The following is a 20,363-nucleotide window of genomic DNA, read 5'->3' as shown; positions in this document are numbered from 1 at the left end:
AGGAGCATTTATATGACCACAGGAGGATTTCTGTTTTTGTGCTGACTTCATCATTGAGACTAAACAGTGTTGAACTCCAAGTTCCTGACTTGAGGGTCCTGATGACATTCTAGACTCCATTTAGAGGTGGTCTGCCGGAGGAGTAGTACCTCAGCTGATGACGTAAGAAATATATAATAATACAATAATATACAAGTATATTATATATACGTAAGTATACTTATACTTAATATACTGGTTAGCACGTCTGCCTCACAGTTAGGAGGGTGCCAGTTCGATTCCACCTCCGACCCTCCCTGTGTGGAGTTTGCATGTTCTCCCCGTGCCTGCGTGGGTTTTCTCCGGGCACTTCAGTTTCCTCCCACATCCCAAAAAAATGCTTGGTAGGCCAATTGAGCACGAATTGTGAGTGGGAGTGCTGATGGTTGTTTGTCTCTGTGTGCCCTGCGATCGGCTGGCAACCGGTTCAGGGTGTCCCCCGCCTACTGCCCGATGACTGCTGGGATGGGCTCCAGCACACCCGCGACCTCCGTGGGGGACAAGCGGTATAGAAAATGGATGGATGGAAAATGGATGGATATACGTAGAAGTATAGCAGCTTGTCACTTTTCCGTATGTTTTATGTTGTACTCACTTTTGTTGCCAACCTATGATGATAAATGTACAACTATTATAACCCTCGTATGTATTAGTCATAGTCTAATAATATAATCATTCCATTCTATTATACAGTCGTTGAGCCAGTATGATTTTTACTGATAAAAAAAAGAAGGTGGGGGGATGAACTCATGCCATGATTGTACTGCTATTACATATTGTGTCGTGTGCATGAAGCGTATGTGATGAATGAATATTGTCTGTGTAAAATTTAAAAGTGATAGACGTTCAGTCTCTGGGGTTTCATTGAGTGTTACAAGAGACACAGCCGAGACCCGATGGGACTTATTTTTTCCAAGTCGCGTGCTGCAAGTTTTCAAATTTAGAATGGGGCAAAACTGTTCGGCCGCCGCTGGATTTCTTGCTTGAGAAACTGTCATGCAGTAAAAGTAATAAAGTAAAAAGTTGAATTGAGCATAAGGGGACTTTGCCTTACAATTAAGATCATTTTATTTTCAGATTGTGCATGAAGTCACTGTGTATGAAGGGTTACACTCGCCTGAATTGCGTGCAAGCAGCGTGGGATTTAATACATTACTGACGTCTCTCACTGTACCGTATGTTTAAAATCCAATCAAAATGTTGGGTAGACACCTTGAATAAAAACAAATCAAACAAATTGACACCCCGAATAAAAAACAAAAGCAAATCAAACAAACACATCGACAAGTTGCAACGGTGCCATGTTTTCATGGTGTGTTCAAAGACTGTCAAAAGTTGAGGACAATAAATTGTGAGCGCGTTGATGATGAAACGGTGATGTAACCCTCCCTAACTTGCCATACGTGCGCTTGGCATGCAAGCATCCACTCTTCTGACTTCTCCTGCCATCTTACACAACCAACAAAACCTGTGTCTTGCTTATCTCGGGCCAGTTACTCCATGGTTTAAAACACTGGTGTCAAACTCAAGGCCCGGGGGCCAGATACGGCCCGCCACATCATTTTATGTGGCCCGCGAAGACAAATTGTGCATCAAATTCGTGTGTCATTACTCGAATTGCAAATTGTCTTCACTTTTAATATCTTTTTTTTAAATATTTGACCAGTTTTTACTCGTCTGATTTGAAAACGAGTTATTTGTCAGTTTGTTTTGTAGCTTTTACTGTATATAATATGAGGTGCTCATACATTTATTTGGGTTGACCGTCATAATGGCCCTCCGAAAGAAGCTATGACTACAATGCGGTCCGCGAAAAAAATGAGTTTGACACCCCTGGTTTAAAAGATTGCTGAGCAGCTCCTTTAGCAGCAGACTATTACACCCACGGTGTAGGAAGGAACGATTCCGCAGGTCCTTCATTCCCTCTGCTGTCAGACTCTACAACATGCGTGGCACCTGATAAAATTGTGTTTCGTCTCTACTAGCGGCACTTGTCTTTGTCCATGTATGTTATTTATCCTTTTTTGAAAATTTGGCGCTCGTATGCGCTACTGTGACAAGTAAATTTCCCCGCTGTGGGATGAATAAAGTTCTATCATCATCATCATCATCATCATCATCAAATGTATCAGCAAAAAAATAGTTGCTTCTGCATCCTGGAACAAAGCACAAAATGACATGATAAGTCTTTTTTTGTTTTTAAGATGCTTAAGTGCTGCCATGAACGGCACCTTAGTTTTCTCTCAAGACGTTGAACAAATCGCAACAACGTGCAAACAGGATGTTCTCAGTGGACCAATTAATGCAGACAAGCAAGGCAGTGGGCGATTTCCTAGGAGATTCGGATCTACTACCCATCTAAATCTAGTCTTCATTACGACGCATTTATCTCCATTGCATCAGGTTTCTACAAATCTCACACTTGATACTACATAGTGGACATAACAGCAGCTCATCTCAAATAAAGTTGGACTTGACTAGAGATTAACATAGACATTGAGGATTGAGTTTTTAGACACTTTCTCTATGATGGTATTTAAGAAGACTGTCCATGAATAATTTAATATCTAAAACATGGTGTGGACATTCGTCAAGGAAAATCTTTATTCAGAGTCTCCTAATTCCATCTGTATTCAGAAAGCATGCTTTATTCTGTCAAGCCACAGTGGATCATGTGACTTTGTGCAATCAACTCAAGTGAGACAACTCAATTTGCTTAACAGTAATCAATACTCAGACATGCCAGAGTAACTACCAGCTAAATGTGTCATCCTGTCAATGTGACCACTATGCAAATTGCTGCAAAGATGGGAGGGAAAGGCCTATTGGTTTTGGCAAAATGATAATTACAGAGATGCAACTCAGCAGATGAGATGGTTGGGAGGGGAGGAGCGGAAACAGAGGTGAGGTGGATGACAAACACCATGAAGAGAGAGGAATGCAAATCCCATGGCAACAGCAACCGGAAAACAAGTCTAAAATAGGGGCAGTGTCCACTATTACTATAGCAACAGAAGAAATGGGATCTGCTGAGTGGGGGGGAAAAAAACAAAACAAATAGTCCTCACATAACTCTTATGAATGACTTTCACTTTGTCTAATTATACATCAACCTTTCAAGGTGCTTTTGATGTTATGAGTATGATGTCAACTGATATTCTTAGCTCAAATTATTGATATTGAAGTACAAATGCGAGTAATAACAGTAGTTCCATTGCAGCAAATGGCCTGTGATAATAAGTGACAGTATTATTCATTTTGCTCAGTCGGCCAGTACTCAGTGTTCACAGATTGGTTATTTTAGGAAAACATCAACAAGTGAAAGCTTTCGGCGGATTAAACATCTCAACCGCCGATTTGTTTACGCGAGCCATGTGCACCCGCTGCACCCAGAAAGATAAAGAAAACAGCACGGTCCTTCTCCTTGCCTACCAGCGACCAATCATAATTCACTTACGCACCTATCCAACCAATCACGGGGCGGTAGCTTAGCCACGCGCGGCCAATAGGCGTTGAGCACGGACCACTGATGCAAGCGAGATGCAACAGATATCCCACTTCTTACCCATCAACCAGGAGTTGTAGAAGTTTGAAACGATGATGGCTACTTTTAAACGATAACACCAAGCGGTAATAATTAATATGTGGTCTTGGACCAAGCAAGTGGTTGTGTTCTCGCGAGGTTTGTTTCCCGGAAGTGGAGATGAACCTGACGACAACACGCACAGCAACACCATCCGTGGTAATAATAATAATAATAATAATAATAATAATAATAATAATAATAATATCCCTGCCTTCCAATGACAACGTGAGTGCTGCCATGTACATTTGCCCGACTTCAACACTAAAATGACGTCTCTCTCCATCGTGCATAATTTACTGACGTTCTAAATGTGGCTGAATATCTTTGCAAATGACTATCATTCAAGTGGTTTTTTTTTTTTTTTTTTTTTTTGCCCAAAGCCATACGTAATTGGACGGTTGAGTTTGTATGAAACGCGGCTAAGGCGGAAGGATACGCAGCCTGGTAGCGGTGACGTCATTGGTTGCTTGGTGAAATGACCCTGATGGTTTTACACTAAGATGCTGTTGCTCAGTTTACAACCAGATCGCCGCGCTGCAACAACCACTCTACGTCCTTGTCTGCGCCGAGCTGACAGAATGGCTTTTTGAATTTTACAAGAAGTTGTAACCACGAAGACGCCGTGCTTTGCTTTGGCAACGCACCCCCAAGCTCTCTATACTATTTCTCAGCAAGAATGGAGTAAGTAACGCTCACTTTGCCTACTTTGTTATTCTGTAACTTTTTAATGCTATGCTCCTGTCTCGCACACGTCTATTCACGTTGCTTTTTATATAGTTTCCATTGCTTTAAAATTAAGTTTCTGCTTGGGCTGTTTTGATAAGACCATAAAGTACATGTTTTCAATGTAATACACTCGAAGTACAAAACAAAACATGGCAACATTGTATAAATGTCCTCCTTCTAATTACTTTCATTTTTCCTAGTTCTAGCCAATATGGTGTCACATGGATGTCATTTAAACAACTGAAATTGTTAAGTGATTAATTTGAAATGACTCACGAGCAGCTTTAATCCAATTTAAAGATCATCTCATTCTTTGTGTGTCGCTCACTCACAAGGAGCCCCCTTGGCAACCATTAGGCCCTCGACTCACAGTTCCCAAGTGGCTCTAGGATGTCATGTGTCAAGTGCGTGTTGGTTAAAGAAGCCTGTGGGACAGAGCTCTTGGCTGTTGTCAGATGTTTATGATTTCTCACCCCCATCCACTTGCATGGTACGTTCTGCACTTGCGCCAGTCTCTCAACACTTTTTTTCGGTCCTTCGCTCTCCTCTAGGTTTCACTATGCCCACCCAGCCCTGCTCTCCGTGGCCCAGCTGTCAGACCCCACCTGCTCCCAGCACATGCTCGGACTTGGCCTGAACCTAAGTGCCGATGGACAGAATGATGATGGCGACGCCGTCTCCTGTTTGGAAGACGCTTCGTGCGTGCCCGGCAGACCCCCTCGCTCTCTCTCACCCACAGGCTAACCCCAGCCAATCACAGGGGTGCAGGGGGGAGGTGTCAGAGGGGAGTCAGCACTTAATTGGTGAGTTGCACTAGGTGGGCTTTTTTTATATTATGCCACATCTCAGGTGGGCTCGGCACTGCAGCACATCCTTCCTTGCCAGACAGTAACGTGGCTCAAGTAGAACAAGACTTCCTTTGAGCGTAATTTGAGGTATTTTTATGCCATATTTGCATTGCTATATATTTGTGGGATTTGTCAACAGGTGATGTTCTCACCGACTGGATGACGGAAGAAGTGGACTTCTCCTCGTACCTCCCGAACCCTCCCTCCCCTCCTTCCTCCACAAACGCCTCCCTTCCCCCGTCACCCCTTCGCAATGACATCCAGGTGCCCTCCGACTTAGAGGTCATGACCTCTCTGCTGCAAGAGGAACTAGCCCAACTGGAAGACTACTTCCTGTCCGAGCCACTGCTGGAGAAAGGTCTCAGGCTGGGGAAATGCGACCGGGGTCCGCTGATGACGGGCCCTCAACCGTTCAATCAGCTGCCCTACGCGTCGTACTCCGCACCCAACTCATCGGAAACCAGCCCGTTTCTTCTAAGCCTGGCAAGCGGAGAACTGGACTTGCTCGGCGTATGCGGGGGGGCGGTAGGGCGGTCCAAAATTCCCAGGCACACGCCATATAGCTGCGGTCGCCCCAGCCCGTGCGTTAGAAAAAGAATCCCAGACAGTGTGAGATTAAGTGAAAATTATGACAACAGTTCAAGTTCCAAAGGAATCAACTCAGGTAACCCATCACTCAGTTACTGCTGTGTGGAAGAGGAGCAGTCAGTGGGGAAAGGCTACTGCCTGGGCAGTGCCGTCGAGCTCCGAAAATGTGCCATTTTAGCAAAAGAAGAAAAAAACTGCTGCTTCAGTCACAACGCTCTTGGCAACGCAAAGCTCGGTGGTGGATTCCATTTCGGCGCCTCACTTGACGACTCGTCAAAGAAAGAAGATCTGTTGATGTACAGCATGAGGGAGGTGAGCGCCGGCACCGCTAACAGCGGCACGGCTAACAGCGAGGTGCTGAACAGCATCAAGACTGGCGTGGAGGTGACAAAAGCGACGGTTTCCTGGAAAGCCCAGAGCAGTGAAAGTTGTTATCTTTCGACACCACCCCAGTCTGAGACCTATCATAGCTTCTTCACCGAGCAGGTCAAAGCGGAGAATCTGCAGATAGGGCAGCATGACTTGCACTGCAATTTCCTGGAGGATCCGGGTCCAGAGTGTCTTTTGATGGCAAGGGACAGTCCGAACTTGGAATCCTGCAGTTTGGAAGAAGACCACTGTGCTGTGAAATACGAATTTGACGTCATTCCTTCAGAAGTCGGAGGAGAGCGCAAACAGAAGAAGAGGGATCAGAACAAAACGGCCGCTCATAGGTAAACTACAGGTTCATAATTTGCATCATGAAAGTCTTCATGTAATCTTTCATTTGTAGGTATCGGCAAAGAAAAAGGGCAGAGTTAGATTCTCTGGAAGAGCAGCTGCACTGCCTGGAAGGGAGGAACCGTGAGCTGCGCGACAAGGCAGAGTCCGTCGAGCGTGAAATCCAGTACGTCAAAGACCTCCTGATCGAAGTTTACAAAGCCAGAAGCCAAAGGCTAAAGCAGGACACAACAGGATAACCCCAAAGTCCCGCCAAGAAATCAGAACAGGGAAGTTTTCATGCCATTTTGATTGTCCAGGATTGAATGTCACTTTGTTTTGAGTCCATCATGCATGAAGCGATGGTGACAATGCATTCACACTCCATTTCTTGAGGCAGGCAATGCTGTAATGACAATCATTGTGTCATGTGTGAATCTTAAAAAAACTTCTAAAAAATTACAAAAAAAAGAAAAGAAAACTCATTACGCGGGTTAAGATTTTACTAGCCTTACATTGGAATTGATGTCAACAGTAAATCTTTTTTTCCCTGTTCGTTTTTTTAAAAAAAAAATTTGTAGAAAAACTGAATGTTGTCAATTAAATGTGGAACTTGATTATTTCATTCCAAACTTAAAACATTTCTACTGCTCTCTTTTAAATCATATTTGACTTATCAACATTTGAAACTAGACAAAATGTGTCTCGGAAATTAATGCTACCCATTCATAAGCTTAACAAAAATGTAGCATACTTTTTTAATATTCAATATTAATGCATAGTCCATTTTATTTTATTGTAAATATAGCTTTTAAATTTTAGAACGTATTAATTGACTTCGGCTTCGATGCAGGCTGCAGCACTACTGAATAATCCTTTAATGCTTTGAGCAGGTGCTTTTTGCCCGTTTTGGTCACACTTAATATTTTCTTGATTCTAATTTGATTTTGTGAAGATATTTTCATATATTTGGCTATTTATTCCCCTCAATCGTACACAAATTATACACTATATTATTACAGCTCAGGATATACAATTTGTTATTGAGTAAACCATGGGTAGGTCAGGTTTGTTGCAGCAGAGAGACATAGAAAACCTGCAGGATATCGGCCCTCAAGGACCGTAGTTGCCTACCCATGCGAGTAAACCATATTGCCCTTCCTAAATTGCAAAAATATATTCATGCGTCTTCCATGTGACCTTAAAAATATTCCACTTAGCATTTTTTTATAGTTAGTCTAGTTAGAAATGAAAACTTTGCTTTTGTTGCATGACCTTATGAAAGAAAAAAAAATGTAGATTTTGGGATGAATCAGGATTCTTATTAATGCAATATGGTTCATGAGCCTCAGGCTAAATGCACTAATCTGTACATATGTTGAGCGGATAGCGTGTAACGGTCATCGCTTTGTAGCAAATTAACTGAGAAAAGCCTCATGAGATGATTTGTTAACGATGCGCTTGACTTTGATTTTCAATCTTCCACTGCTGTCAAAATTCCTAGATTCCTACTACGCATATTTTTCCTATGCATTTATTTGAAGACAATCTTGAATATAAGCTGATATTTATTCAATTTGCAACACAAAAAAAATCCCATGTATTTTCCTCCTTCCAATAAAGTCATGGGATACCTTATTAGATCAAATATGTTATTTAAATTCCATTCATTATCAAATCTGTGTATTTGTCTATCGTTTACTTTTTATGTTAGAAATAAAAGTGTGGCATTCTAAGTCTTGTGTGTTTGCGTTATTGCACTACTGTGCGTTTGTTTACTTAGTATGTACCACTAGAGGGCAGCACTGGTAAGGGTGTTCAAGTCACAAGCTATGTACATATATATATATAAATATAAAACGTACCTGATATTCAATCATTCGGAAGCTGTATTAACCAGCAAATAGAAAGCTAAATCTTAGCAGTAAATTAACAAATAAAATATTCAATGGGAATAGTGTAAAGTCATGCAGACGCATGATTCATTGATGTATAGCCTGAAATTCTTTTAAAGTGAGAGGTTTTCCGTTTAACTTTCTCACTCTTTATGGTTGAAATTGGTTTGTTTGTTATGTTATTGAATTATGTTATTTTTAATGTATTCACAGTCCACTTTATGGAGAACAATACATAAGTCCTCTACTTATTTCGCCAGAGATGCCAGATGACCGAGCATGTGACAGGACATGAAGGCATCATCGCACCCTTCATGCTGGCTGTTCTTGTCACAGAGCGCCACGCTTGAGAAGTTGAAACCAGTCAAGGGAGGATACTGTGGACGTCACAGTAGACTTTAAAACAACAAAGCTTAGCCCAGTCTTCCTTGTCCGAATCCTTTAAAGACCTTCAATCGCTGTCATTCACGTTTATGCTCGAGTGCATATGTGCCTGAGAGCCGCTTTGACCGTGACATGGCAGAGGCTCCACCACTCCAAGTAGACTCGGACTTTGAGCCTCTCACGCGGCCGCGCTCTTGCACCTGGCCGCTGCCGGAGCTCGTCGACCCGGCCAGCTCCACCACATCTTCCCCGGCCCCGTCTGTGCAGCACGAGCCGCCGGGAAACGGCGAGTTCCCCCGCAACCTGTGCTTGTTGGAGGAGGACTATGAGGAGGACCCGGAGCACGACTTGCATGTGTCCCACTCTGCACGGGTGCACCTCCACCAGCACCTGCCGCAGCCGCCCCCCCTGCTCGCGTCCCAGCAACAGGTGGTCCCTCATGGTGCGGCGCCCTCGGGTGGCTCCAGCCAGAGGAAGAGCAGCTCGTCCCGTCGCAACGCTTGGGGGAACATGTCATACGCCGACCTCATCACCAGGGCCATCGAGAGCTCACCCGAGAAGAGACTGACCCTGTCTCAGATTTACGACTGGATGGTGAAGAGCGTCCCTTACTTCAAGGATAAAGGAGACAGCAACAGCTCTGCGGGGTGGAAGGTGAGTGGCTGCAAGCAGGGAACAACTGATGATCGATTTATTTACTTTTTAAACATTTTTTATTTGTTCGTTGTTTGAGGTGGTGCATCAAACTCACCATTTCACACCCTATAATTTTACAAAAATGTCCTAAAGTCAATAACAAACCACAAAGGCACCAGCGGCTCCATCATTATCAAAGCAGTTTGGAAGATAAATGAATGAATGTACTGTTTCTTATCATTATCAATTAATGATATCATCTAAGAAAATGGGCTGATTATGTGAATGATTTATTCATAATGATGAACAATGATTGTCAGTATGCACGTCTTTATTTCTAGATATTTTTCTAGATATATTTTTAAAATAGGCCTGCTGAGTACTCTATTGACACTTGGGGGGGACCTTGTTGGTGACCTTTGCTCTAAATTGTCCTTCGTTGCCCCTCACTCACAGTTAGCATGGGAGATGCTCACAATAAGGGCACACAGTATAAAAAAGGCATCTATTATACAGTATATTGTCCAATTGGTTAGCACATCTACCTCGCAGTTTTCAGGTTTAAATCTCAACCTGCCTGTAAGACAACTAAATTCAGCATGCTAATGGAGGTGTACAAAAAGCATCAATTTAACAGGACAAAGACAGTTCCATTAGTTCCTCAGAGACATTCAGTGGAGCCTCATGTTGCCATAGCGATTGCTTCCATCAAGATGATATGGACATCTTAAATATACATATTGGACTTTTTGTCTGATGTTATGCTCATGTTTTTCAGTGAATGAAATTGTTGAACACTGAAAACTTTGAGGATTTGTTACTGCAGTATACCGCAGACCCCCCCAATTCATTGTGTCAACTCTTCGTGGACGTCATGGTGACATCTGAAAGTATACAGTCCAAGATATTATCTGCCCTGAAACTTTTGGGCCAAAGATTGGGTGAACACGCAAAGTGTGCGAATGAAAATGCCCCACAGTGAGAGAAAACCCACCATCAACCTTTTATATTTCAATCCAGTCTCACTTCCTGGAGCCTGTCCATGTCAGGAAATTCCTTTGCTATCAAATATAGTTTCCATTGTTAACCCCTTTAAGGAAAAAAAATCCTCACAGTTTGTTTGGGCAGACATTTGAGACTAAATACTATTGCAATATCAAGTCAAAATACAGACATCATGTCCTTACAGTTGTCAAAACAGGAGTTGACACCAAAAGTTCAGTGAGTGTTTGGTGAGTCGTGTGTCGGAGGGGAAAGGGGCTGGAAGAGGGGGATGCCGGGAAGGACGTCAAACATCCTCCATTCCTGAGCTCTGTGCTCACATCCTTGTGAGTCTGTCTTCTAGAGTTTCCTTAGCGGATGCTACAGCTCAGAGAGAAAGAGAGGGATGCTCTTAATTGCATCACTTCCTTCTCCGACCCTCTCTTTTTTTTACCCAACTTAGAACAAACACTTTAGACCACAGGGTCTAAACTCTAAAGCATGACAACCACATGACCCCCCCCCCCCATACCTGCTGCACCTTTAAATGTATATCGGCTTTAAAATTTTACAGTTCACCCACAAACGTAAAAACATATATAGCTTATTGGTCTTATCAAATAGCACCTTCTGATTATTGCCAAAACATTCATGACATTCTTTTGAGACTTTAAGGAGATTAACTGCAGAAAGTCCTGCCGCAAATACAAGCTTTAATATGACATGTAAAAAAAAAAAGCGCCTAGTATTATTGTAAAAACTTGACATTTGCAATTTCTACTGAAATTACTTGTGTTGGGCAAATTGTTTTTAATATGTTTTTGAATTTCAAATGCAAACAATGTGAATCTGTTATTTTGAATGTCCCAAATGGAAATGAATGGGTAATTATTGGTTAAAATTTTGAAAAATAAAATCCGCAAGGGGCGACTATGTTATTGGAATAATGTGAATGGGATGGATTATGTGGAAGTAGTTGCATGGGCCAAGAAAATAGGAATAACCTAGTATGATTACCTGACTAATGTCATCTTCATAAAAGAAAACTAGTAGTTTAAGCTACATTATTAATTTCAAGTCAACAGCTCTCCACTTAACCGCTCTATTGTTGGCTCACTCACTGGGCCTTGGAACTGCTGTTAATGGTTATTTTTACACTTTCCTGTTAAAAAAAAAACACGGCAGTCCCCCCTACAATGAACTATGACGCATTTCCTGGCAAGTGGATGGAAAACAGTGCCATGTGTTAACATCCCCGCCCGGCAAAACACGAGGCTCCGGTTTGGAAAAAAGAGGAGGAGGAACTGTACATGTTTTGTGAATTTCATTTGACTCTGTGCCATTTTATTCCATTTAAACATTTCTTACTGTTATGCTTTCCGATATTTATTTTGATTTAAGTAGCCACATGCTTGAGCATCCCTCGGAGTAATGACAGATAGAGTGCAGGCAGCCACTTCCTGGTAGGTGGAGGGCGTTGAGTTTGTTTCTACAGCTCCGCCTATAAGCGAACTGAGGTGGGTGGAGAGAAGGACCAGGGCAATGCCGCTGCTTCTAAAGCGCTACTTTCTCCAACTGTAGCGCTATCTCAAGATGTCTTTTCTATACCAAAGAAGGCCCCTCGCTTGGGATGGGCGGGGCAGTGGTACCCCCTTGGGATGTCCCCGGATCAGAGAATAGCTGTGTGCTACCCGGCCTAACCACAGTGTCACTACAGCTATTATTTCCTCAAGTAAGGGGGCGAGAAGCCCCCTGAGTTTCGGTGGCATAGTTCATCCATCCATCCATCCATCCATCCATCCATCCATCCATCCATCCATCCATCCATCCATCCATCCATCCATCCATTCATTTTGTATACTCATTAGTTGTGCCTGAGTCGGTGCCTATCTCAGTCGACGTTCGATGATGGTTGCCAGCCAAATCCAGGGCACATATAAACTAACACAAATAGTTGTCTACAATCAAACTAACCAAACCAACCAAAAAAAAAGTGGTCCAAACAAATGCAGAGGTTCATCGATAATGAGAAAGCGACCTGACCTCAAAGAGGTGAACCCATTAAGCAAAACCAGTTTCAATCTGTTGTCAATATGCCAAATGTTCTCCCAGTTTATATTTTCACGACCAAAATTAAGAAGAGCTGTTGCATTTTGAGTGACTTTGATTTTTTTTTTTTTAAATCATGCGAACAGAAACCAAAGCATGGCATACGCTTAGTTCTTAGTCCCTTAATTTCTGTGCAAGTCGTGCGAACTGACGTCTTCTTGTGGCATGTGTGGGCAAAAGTGGAACTCCTGGCACTTTTTAAATAGATTTTCAAAGCTTGTTGTGACATCTCGGCTGGTAAAAATACCACGATATAAAAACAGACTACGAGGGTCTGTAATGTTAAAGTTTTTGAAGTTTCTTGTAAAATATACATCGTAAACATTGTGCAACTGAATTGCAACCTCTTTGGTATGATTTTCTCTGGATCTTATTTGCACATTCGGAACTCATCCAGAGATTATTTTACGGGGAAATACCCCCATCTTATTTGACCTCAGTTCAAATATTTTTCTGTGTTAGTGATGATTCTATCTATACAACACATTTTTGGCCTCGGACTTTCCGGGACACGGTTCTGATGAGAGATGAGATATAAAGTGGCACATTGAGTAACTGTCAGCCAATTGTCTTGGGACTCACAAGGTTAAAAGAAGAGAGGCACGCCTGGAAACTTAAGAGGCCCGTTGAGAGTTTAAAGTAACCCCATGAAGAAAGGGAGGCTCAGGGCAGGGGCCTTTTTTTTTTTTTTCTAAGAGTGATTCTGGCTTGAGGGAACCACTCAGCTGACTCAGAGGCCTGCATACAGTCTTCTGTCTACCCATGTGTGCGTCTGTGGAATCCTTGGCATGTGCGCTACCGCATTGTCCGCCAGCCTGCACTGAACAATAATATCCTCTCCCACCTCGCATCTTATATTCACATAAAGAACTTTGCTTAAAACCATTATGCAAAAGAGAAGCCACCACATGAGGTGCTAGTAAAGAGTAAGTGAATTCTAAATGAATGAAGGGACTGTTTAGAAAAGTTAGGAAGGAACCCATGCATTTGTTTCTCAAAATTATGAATTCTGCAAAACCTTTTGAACAAAGTGTAAACACTTGGTGTGCTTTTGGACTTGACGACTCCTTTTTATAATCAATTTTTTACTCTGTTGCCATGTAAATGTACTTTGCCTCAATTGGCCCACTTGTTATTGCACCTCTTTCTCTTCTTCTTAGAATTACTTTGATGTGGTGGATGAAGTAGGTCGCCCTGGAGCGTGATGCTTTATGTCAATGCTTTGTGTATGCACGTGGTCCTTAACAGATTAGATGTTCTTCATTTTCATCTGCAGGGTGCATTCTTTGAATAAAGAAATAGATACATAGATTCAATAAATCATTCCGCATCTATCTTTTTTTTTTTATCCATATCAAAATTGCAGATCAGTTGAAACCTATCACAGTTGAATTTACGCAAGAGGGCCACTCAAGACTGGTCACAAGGGCAAGAATGAAAATAATAATAACGGCCATCTGTAATTGAGTCTCTGTGTGCAGCACCTGTACAGACTGCACGCGGGTCCAATTTCACTCTGGCTGCACCTGACCCCGCAGACCAGGCCCTGTTTGTTTGCTCATCCTGTAACCGTTATTGCAAGCTTCATGCTTGACTGCACAAGGAGCAGCAGCTGCTTCAATGAGATTGTTTTCACGTCCAGTGGGAGGGACCTGAAACTTTTTTGGATATATATTAACGCACTAACAAATACATTTCAAAACAGCTGTTTTGTGCTTGGTGGAAGTAATAACAAAGTGAGGTGTTTTTTTTTTTTTTTTACACAGCAATAGTATTATAGGACTACTACTAATATATGGGTCACGGCTCAAATTGCTCAGCATTTCTCACTTTCAAGCCACCCTAATCTGGCCCTGGGTATTTACCTTGGTGCCTATAAAGAGGTCAAATCAAGTTAATCAATTTATGAATGGCTCGCATTCAGATGACGTTGTCACGCAGCCTCAGGCATTTAAATGCGTGGCTTCAGGGTGTGGGCCATAGCTGAGTGATTTTAAAAAGACGAGCTGTGACAATGAAACATCCAGGCCACCTTAGGTCGGGCTTTTAGTGGGCTAATGTGTGTGACAGGGGCACCTTCTGAATTAGCGAGGCTGGGGTTGCCTTTTGTTCTCTTTGGGTCGAGGTGAGGTCTGTCTCAGACGAGGATTATCCCAGACTGAGGAGGGAATGCTTCTTCCCAAGGACCAGTCATGCATTTGTGATCTTTTGTTCAAACTAATCAGAGGGTGCAACCATTTGCATATTGCCAGTGATCTTGGCTGTGCTTCTACTTGTTGCTTGCTTTTGGTTTCAGGTTTGTGAGTGAGGCCACGCCACTCAGCTTTAATGGCTTATTTCCTGTTTGCACCCATATTGAGCGAGGAAAAAGTCTTAATCCAAATAAACACAGACAGATTGAATCTTGTTTTCATGCCAGCTCACTCTCTCCATTCCACATTTGCAGGATGTCCTTCACCGGACGACTTTTTACACAAAAGTCAGGCCGAGAAGGGAAGTTGAGTCAGAAAGTAGTAGGTAACATCTGAGCCTCCATCCGACCTGTTTGCATGTCTCCGTCAGCGAGGGCCGAGGAGCCTCGTGTGAACTCATTGACCCAGGCCACATAGCAGCAACATCTCACCCCCGCACCCTCCTCCCCTCTCATCATGCAAACCCTGTAACCTCCACCCTGCTCTCATTTTTCCGCTAAAATGTTCTCTCATCCTGGCAGGAAAGTAGCTGTAGCTAAGTGTTGAGTGGCGACAATTATCCAAATTAATAGACCGAGTAGTTGTACAGTAGATTTTTTATTTATTTTTTTTACTTGGAGGCATGCAGACATTTTTAACACAGACGTCCACTTCAAACTGACTAATAAAGCGTTAAGCAACTTTAATGCAGTTATTAAAAAAACAAATCAATAAAATACAGAGTCCAGCTATTGTTTTGATTGTACGTATCATAACTTCCTTGCTTGTTCAGCCCTGATGAATTCTGTGGTTGAGGACATCTGGCACCACCATAACTGTAATGAGCTGCTTTAGTCTCATTGTGGCCACGTAGGGGAACTTCCCCACTCGTCTGTTTCGTTCAGCAGACGCGTATTGTCGTATTTATGTCCCGAGAGGCCTCGACTATACAATACATGTGAGTTGCATGGTAGTGTTTTTTAACTCCTTTTTTTTTCTCCACCCATTTTGAAGATTATGACAGGAGGCGCCGCTGGCTCCCTTTTTAGACCTGTATGGTATCATTAGAGAGAAGTTCAAAAACTATATGAGTCTTTAGGTGTACACAAGGGTAACTAAAAATGGCTGCATACAAAAAATGAGCAATTTGGGGGGGAACCAAAAATAATTTGTCTCTTATTTGCAAGACTGCCCTCTCTGTGGCGATTTCAACTCATTCCCTTACTGATGTTGACCCGTGAGTAAATGACTCCCACTTTTTTTTTTTTTTCTCTGCGTGCTTTTCCACTTTGTTGGAGTACTTTCTGCCGCCAGCAGATGGGTGGGATTGAGATGTGCTGATAAAACTCCACTGACATCACGGGAAACATATGATCATCACCTCCCATGAAGAGGGAGGAGAATGGCAACCATAATAAATAACGAGATACTGCAAAGCCCTCAGAGACTGTGTGAATGCTGTTAAGTGTTGCTAAGCCAAATCCCAGAAAAAAAGTTATTATTGAAGGGCTTTACAGCTTGTTAAGACAAATTATGTTCCCAAGTCGCCGTAAGCAGCATAGGCATGAGGCTATCACTCAAATGATTCGCCCTCTGACCATTCCAGAACTCCATCAGACACAACCTATCACTGCATAGTCGCTTTGTGCGCATTCAGAACGAGGGAACGGGCAAAAGCTCTTGGTGGATGCTGAACCCCGACGGGGGGAAGAATGGCAAGTCACCTCGACGCAGAGCTGCCTCCATGGACAACAACAGCAAGTTCACCAAAAGCCGAGGAAGAGCCACAAAGAAAAAGGTACAGCACAGTTTATGAACCATGTACGTACTTTATTTTGCGCTCAAGTAGGTACAATAAGATGTTTTGTATGAAACAAAGCTGGCAGTTCAGAAAGTAAACACCCTGCCACAGTTTGGACCTCAAAAATCCGAGAAGCCCTGCCTGATATAAGTTTAAGAATGCCAGATAGAATGTGTATTTGTGAGTTGTTTGTGTCCCTCCATAAATCCAGATGGCTCTCCAGGATGGCGGGGCTGAAGCAGGAGCAAGCAGTCCTGGTTCCCAGTACTCCAACTGGCTGGGAAGTCCAAGCTCCCACAGCAATGAGGACTTTGAGTCCTGGGGCTCCTTCAGAACCCGCGCCAGCTCGGACGCCAGCACCCTGAGTGGCCGGCGTTCGCCTTTCCCCTCCGAGCAGGACGACCTCGGGGAAGCCGAGGGTCACCTTATGTATCCAGGGGGGAGTAAGATTGCCCCACCCCTCCCCAGCCTTTCTGAAGTGTCTGGACCCATGGGTGGCTCAGAGATGGTCATGGAGAACTTGACGGATAACATGAACCTGATGTTCCCAAAGAACCCCCAAATGGGTTCTGACTCCTCTAATGTCGCCATGCTTCAGGGTGGGCCCTATAACGCCCCCCGACCGCAACAGGACTTCCGAAAATGCATGTACCCTCAGGCCAGGATCGATTCCATGTCCCCTGTTGCGCTGAATCCGCTGCAAGAGACCAAGCAGGACTATTTGGTTTATGAGAACCAATATATCTGCTCCGCCAACCTCCTTAAAGAGCTGATGTCCTCAGAAGCAGTCACTAGAAGAAACATGATTCCCTTTAAGGATTCACCAATTTCTCACGTTGGGAGGGGCCGTTGTCCAGTGCCCACCTATGACAACCAGAGCCAATTGGTGGCCCATAACGGCACCAAAATGATCCATCCCGTCCGTCACGTAAATACGCATTCTATTCATAATCAGGGTCCTCCAACCTCACGAGACTTGAATAGCGGCAACTTGATGCCTTTGACCTGTCTGAGCGGTCTCTCAGGGCGCCCTCCTCAAATGACAACCCTGAGGACACACATGCAACTATCTCGCGGGCACCCTGCCTGCGCTCATGATGTCACAGCGCCCTACCGCAGCAGCTACAGGGAGCTTCACCCTAATACTCATTACCAGGAGCACTTGCCCAGCGACTTGGACAATATGTCCATTGAGACGTTTGAATGTGACATGGAGTCTGTCCTCCATGACACCCTCATGGATGGCGGGGGGCTGGACTTTAATTTTGACCCTGCGGCCGGGTCTCAAGTGTTCCCCCAGAGGGTCAAGACAACCTCACACAGCTGAAGGTCAGGGTAGCTCACCCAATCGTCGAAAATGTTTCTCCTCACCCTCTCACTCTGAGACAAAAATATTTTGTGATACTCCTCAAAAGCTAGATTGCATGTCTTCAGTTGCCATTTGATGTCTGCCAATGCAATGTAATACATTTACAGGTAAAACACGTTTTACTTGACAACATTTGATGACGTTTTGTCATGTTGTCTGCTCCCAGACAGTTTTATTTTTGCTTCGTTTGAGCTGTGGGCTGCTGTAGTGTGCATTGTTGCGCTACACTGCATCATTTTGCGAGGTCTTCCTCTTATCTAATTAAACTACATGAGAGGGTCCAAATCCTACATCCAGCTCTCAGCACATTGCAGTTAGTTCTACGCCTCTGCAAACTACAATCACGATAATAAACATTACATACACAGCACTGCATACCTCTACAAAATTGAGATTATTATCATCGTTGTATTTTTTGATGTGTGATCAGATAGTGAAGGTGATAGTGAAGGTGGCCAGTCAGTCTATATGTATGTATAAGTTGAAAGGAAATCCATTTTGACGAAGAGCTTTTATCATACAGTACGTACACACATGGGCAAAAGTTTTGGTGGTCTTAATTTGCAATGATTCTTATGAAATTATTCTGTTGGAGCACAACTGGAAAGCAATGTTCCGTCTTCATGCGTTAATATTAAATATTACTTTTGTAAGTTTGAAATTCTTTCTGAGTACTAAAGGTTGCCAACACTTTTGTCCATGGCTATATGTTGTCCATGCAGTCTTATTAACGATTAAAGTGAAGGCAGGATACAGCACGTTCATTTACAACCATGCATTTGTCGTTAAAATGACATATCAAATTGATGTGTAAATATGACCTGACAGTACATAGCTGGACCAAATCGCTCCACAACTTTGTGGGGTTTTCCTTGTATTTATGTCAAGACAACAACCTGCAGGGTTTACAAATACATTTCAGGAATTCTTCTGCCCTTGTTTTTTTCTGGAATATGTTTTATGTAAAATTAGATGGGTGCTTCTCATTAGAGTTGAGCAAGCACTGCACTGGATTTGTGTGTGTATATATATATAGTGTGTGCGTGCGTGTGTGTGTGCGTGTGTGTGTGCGTGCGTGCCTACGTGTGTGTATGTATGTATGTGTATATATATATATATATATATATATAGAGATATATATATATATAGAGATATATATATAGCTGTTATGCAATGTTTGTTTATATCGTATTGAAAAAAAAAGCCAATTCACTGTGCCTTCACACAGGTGCTGTAAAACCGTTGTACATATTCAGTTCTTAAGTAGTTCATCTCTAACCTGTTTAAGGAATATATCCACATAATGTATGTATGATTTTGTGTGTTTTTTATCAATTCAAACTATAGCAGTAAGTATGTAAACATTCAATACCTCAAAATATTTTTACCTCTTGAGCTTTGAAGGGATTATTTAGCTATTGCTGTAATGTTATCGACTTTTTTTTCATACATATATTTTTGTTTGCAGCTGAATATATCTAAAACCATTTTCTTAATGACCTATCCAGCATATTGTCTCTCTACCTGTTGCATTGCATGTTTTTTTTTTCGCTGTTAGTTTCTATCGTAAATATTTTCTGGCACAATAAAAACAATAAACTAAAATATATTGTTTTGTAAAATGACTTGTCTGTTTTTTTATACATAGATATTTATATATATGTAACTGCAAAGAGGCATACACATGCACACATACACACACATACATTATATATATATATATATATGTGTGTGTGTGTGTGTGTGTGTGTGTGTGTGTGTGTGTGTGTGTGTGTGTGTGTGTGTGTGTGTGTGTGTGTGTGTGACTAGCCATGTAACTGCAAAGAGGCAGAGCCCCAGCATGTTCCCTTAGTGGGAGTTGTTTTCAACTGGACGTCAGGTCGTCTCTCTTGCTTGACTGGTTAATTAAGACTATGAGATGACTCAAAGTGGGTGGTCAAGTGAGTTCAAGGCACTCTCGCTTGTTTGTTGTACTTTGAACCAAAACATGTTGTAGGATGACGAAATTCAGTGGAACCTCTGAGGGCAAGAACAATTGCTGATTTGTCTAAATTTTGAAAGAAATTGAAATGGTCACCATTATAAAAGCTGTATTGACTGTGCAAATTTATTTTAAAGTACACTTACAAGTGGTACTTTGGTTAATCAACTCCAGGCCAATAACGAAAATGATGAATTTGTGTGGCCTGAAACCTTTTAAGCATTTACAGTATGACCTCAATAACATGACTGAATTCAAACCATTAGCGAACAGCGCTCTCTTCAGGGCAAATGATAGAGGTACAACACGAATCTAAAACAAAACTGCAGATCCAGCTATCCGATGAGGAGATGCGATTAAATTATTGCTGTCTAAACAAAATGGACAGCAAATATTTTTCATTGTTGCTGTTTGGGTTTAACCCCTTGACCAATTTTTTAAAATAATTTTCCGAAATGCTATTGCTTCCAATTTGAAGTGGATCATGTAACATGTAATCAGGTAACAAGAAGATTGGCAAAGTGCAAAAAAAAAAAAAAAAGAGAAATTT

At 42.4% G+C, this 20,363-nt stretch overlaps 2 protein-coding genes across 2 annotated transcripts; both read left to right on the top strand.

Moving 5' to 3' along the window:
- The first annotated feature begins 3,898 nt into the window (after window positions 1-3,898).
- Window positions 3,899-6,991, top strand: atf5a (activating transcription factor 5a). Its single transcript, XM_037269812.1, has 4 exons — window positions 3,899-4,306; window positions 4,903-5,154; window positions 5,339-6,500; window positions 6,560-6,991. The coding sequence occupies exons 2-4, from the start codon at window positions 5,001-5,003 to the stop codon at window positions 6,744-6,746; spliced, it is 1,503 nt and encodes a 500-aa protein (XP_037125707.1). The 5' UTR covers window positions 3,899-4,306; window positions 4,903-5,000; the 3' UTR covers window positions 6,747-6,991.
- Window positions 6,992-8,750: 1,759 nt separating this feature from the next.
- LOC119133715 (forkhead box protein O1-A-like) lies at window positions 8,751-18,845 on the top strand. Its single transcript, XM_037269811.1, has 3 exons — window positions 8,751-9,419; window positions 16,269-16,460; window positions 16,675-18,845. Exons 1-3 carry the CDS (start codon window positions 8,898-8,900, stop codon window positions 17,788-17,790), a joined length of 1,830 nt encoding a protein of 609 aa, XP_037125706.1. The 5' UTR covers window positions 8,751-8,897; the 3' UTR covers window positions 17,791-18,845.
- The last annotated feature ends 1,518 nt before the right edge of the window (window positions 18,846-20,363 follow it).

The sequence above is a fragment of the Syngnathus acus genome, chromosome 14 (assembly GCF_901709675.1).
Source record: "Syngnathus acus chromosome 14, fSynAcu1.2, whole genome shotgun sequence".
Taxonomy (NCBI): domain Eukaryota; kingdom Metazoa; phylum Chordata; class Actinopteri; order Syngnathiformes; family Syngnathidae; genus Syngnathus; species Syngnathus acus.
Note: the sequence above shows the minus strand (reverse complement) of the source record. Positions and strands in the feature narration are given on the sequence as shown.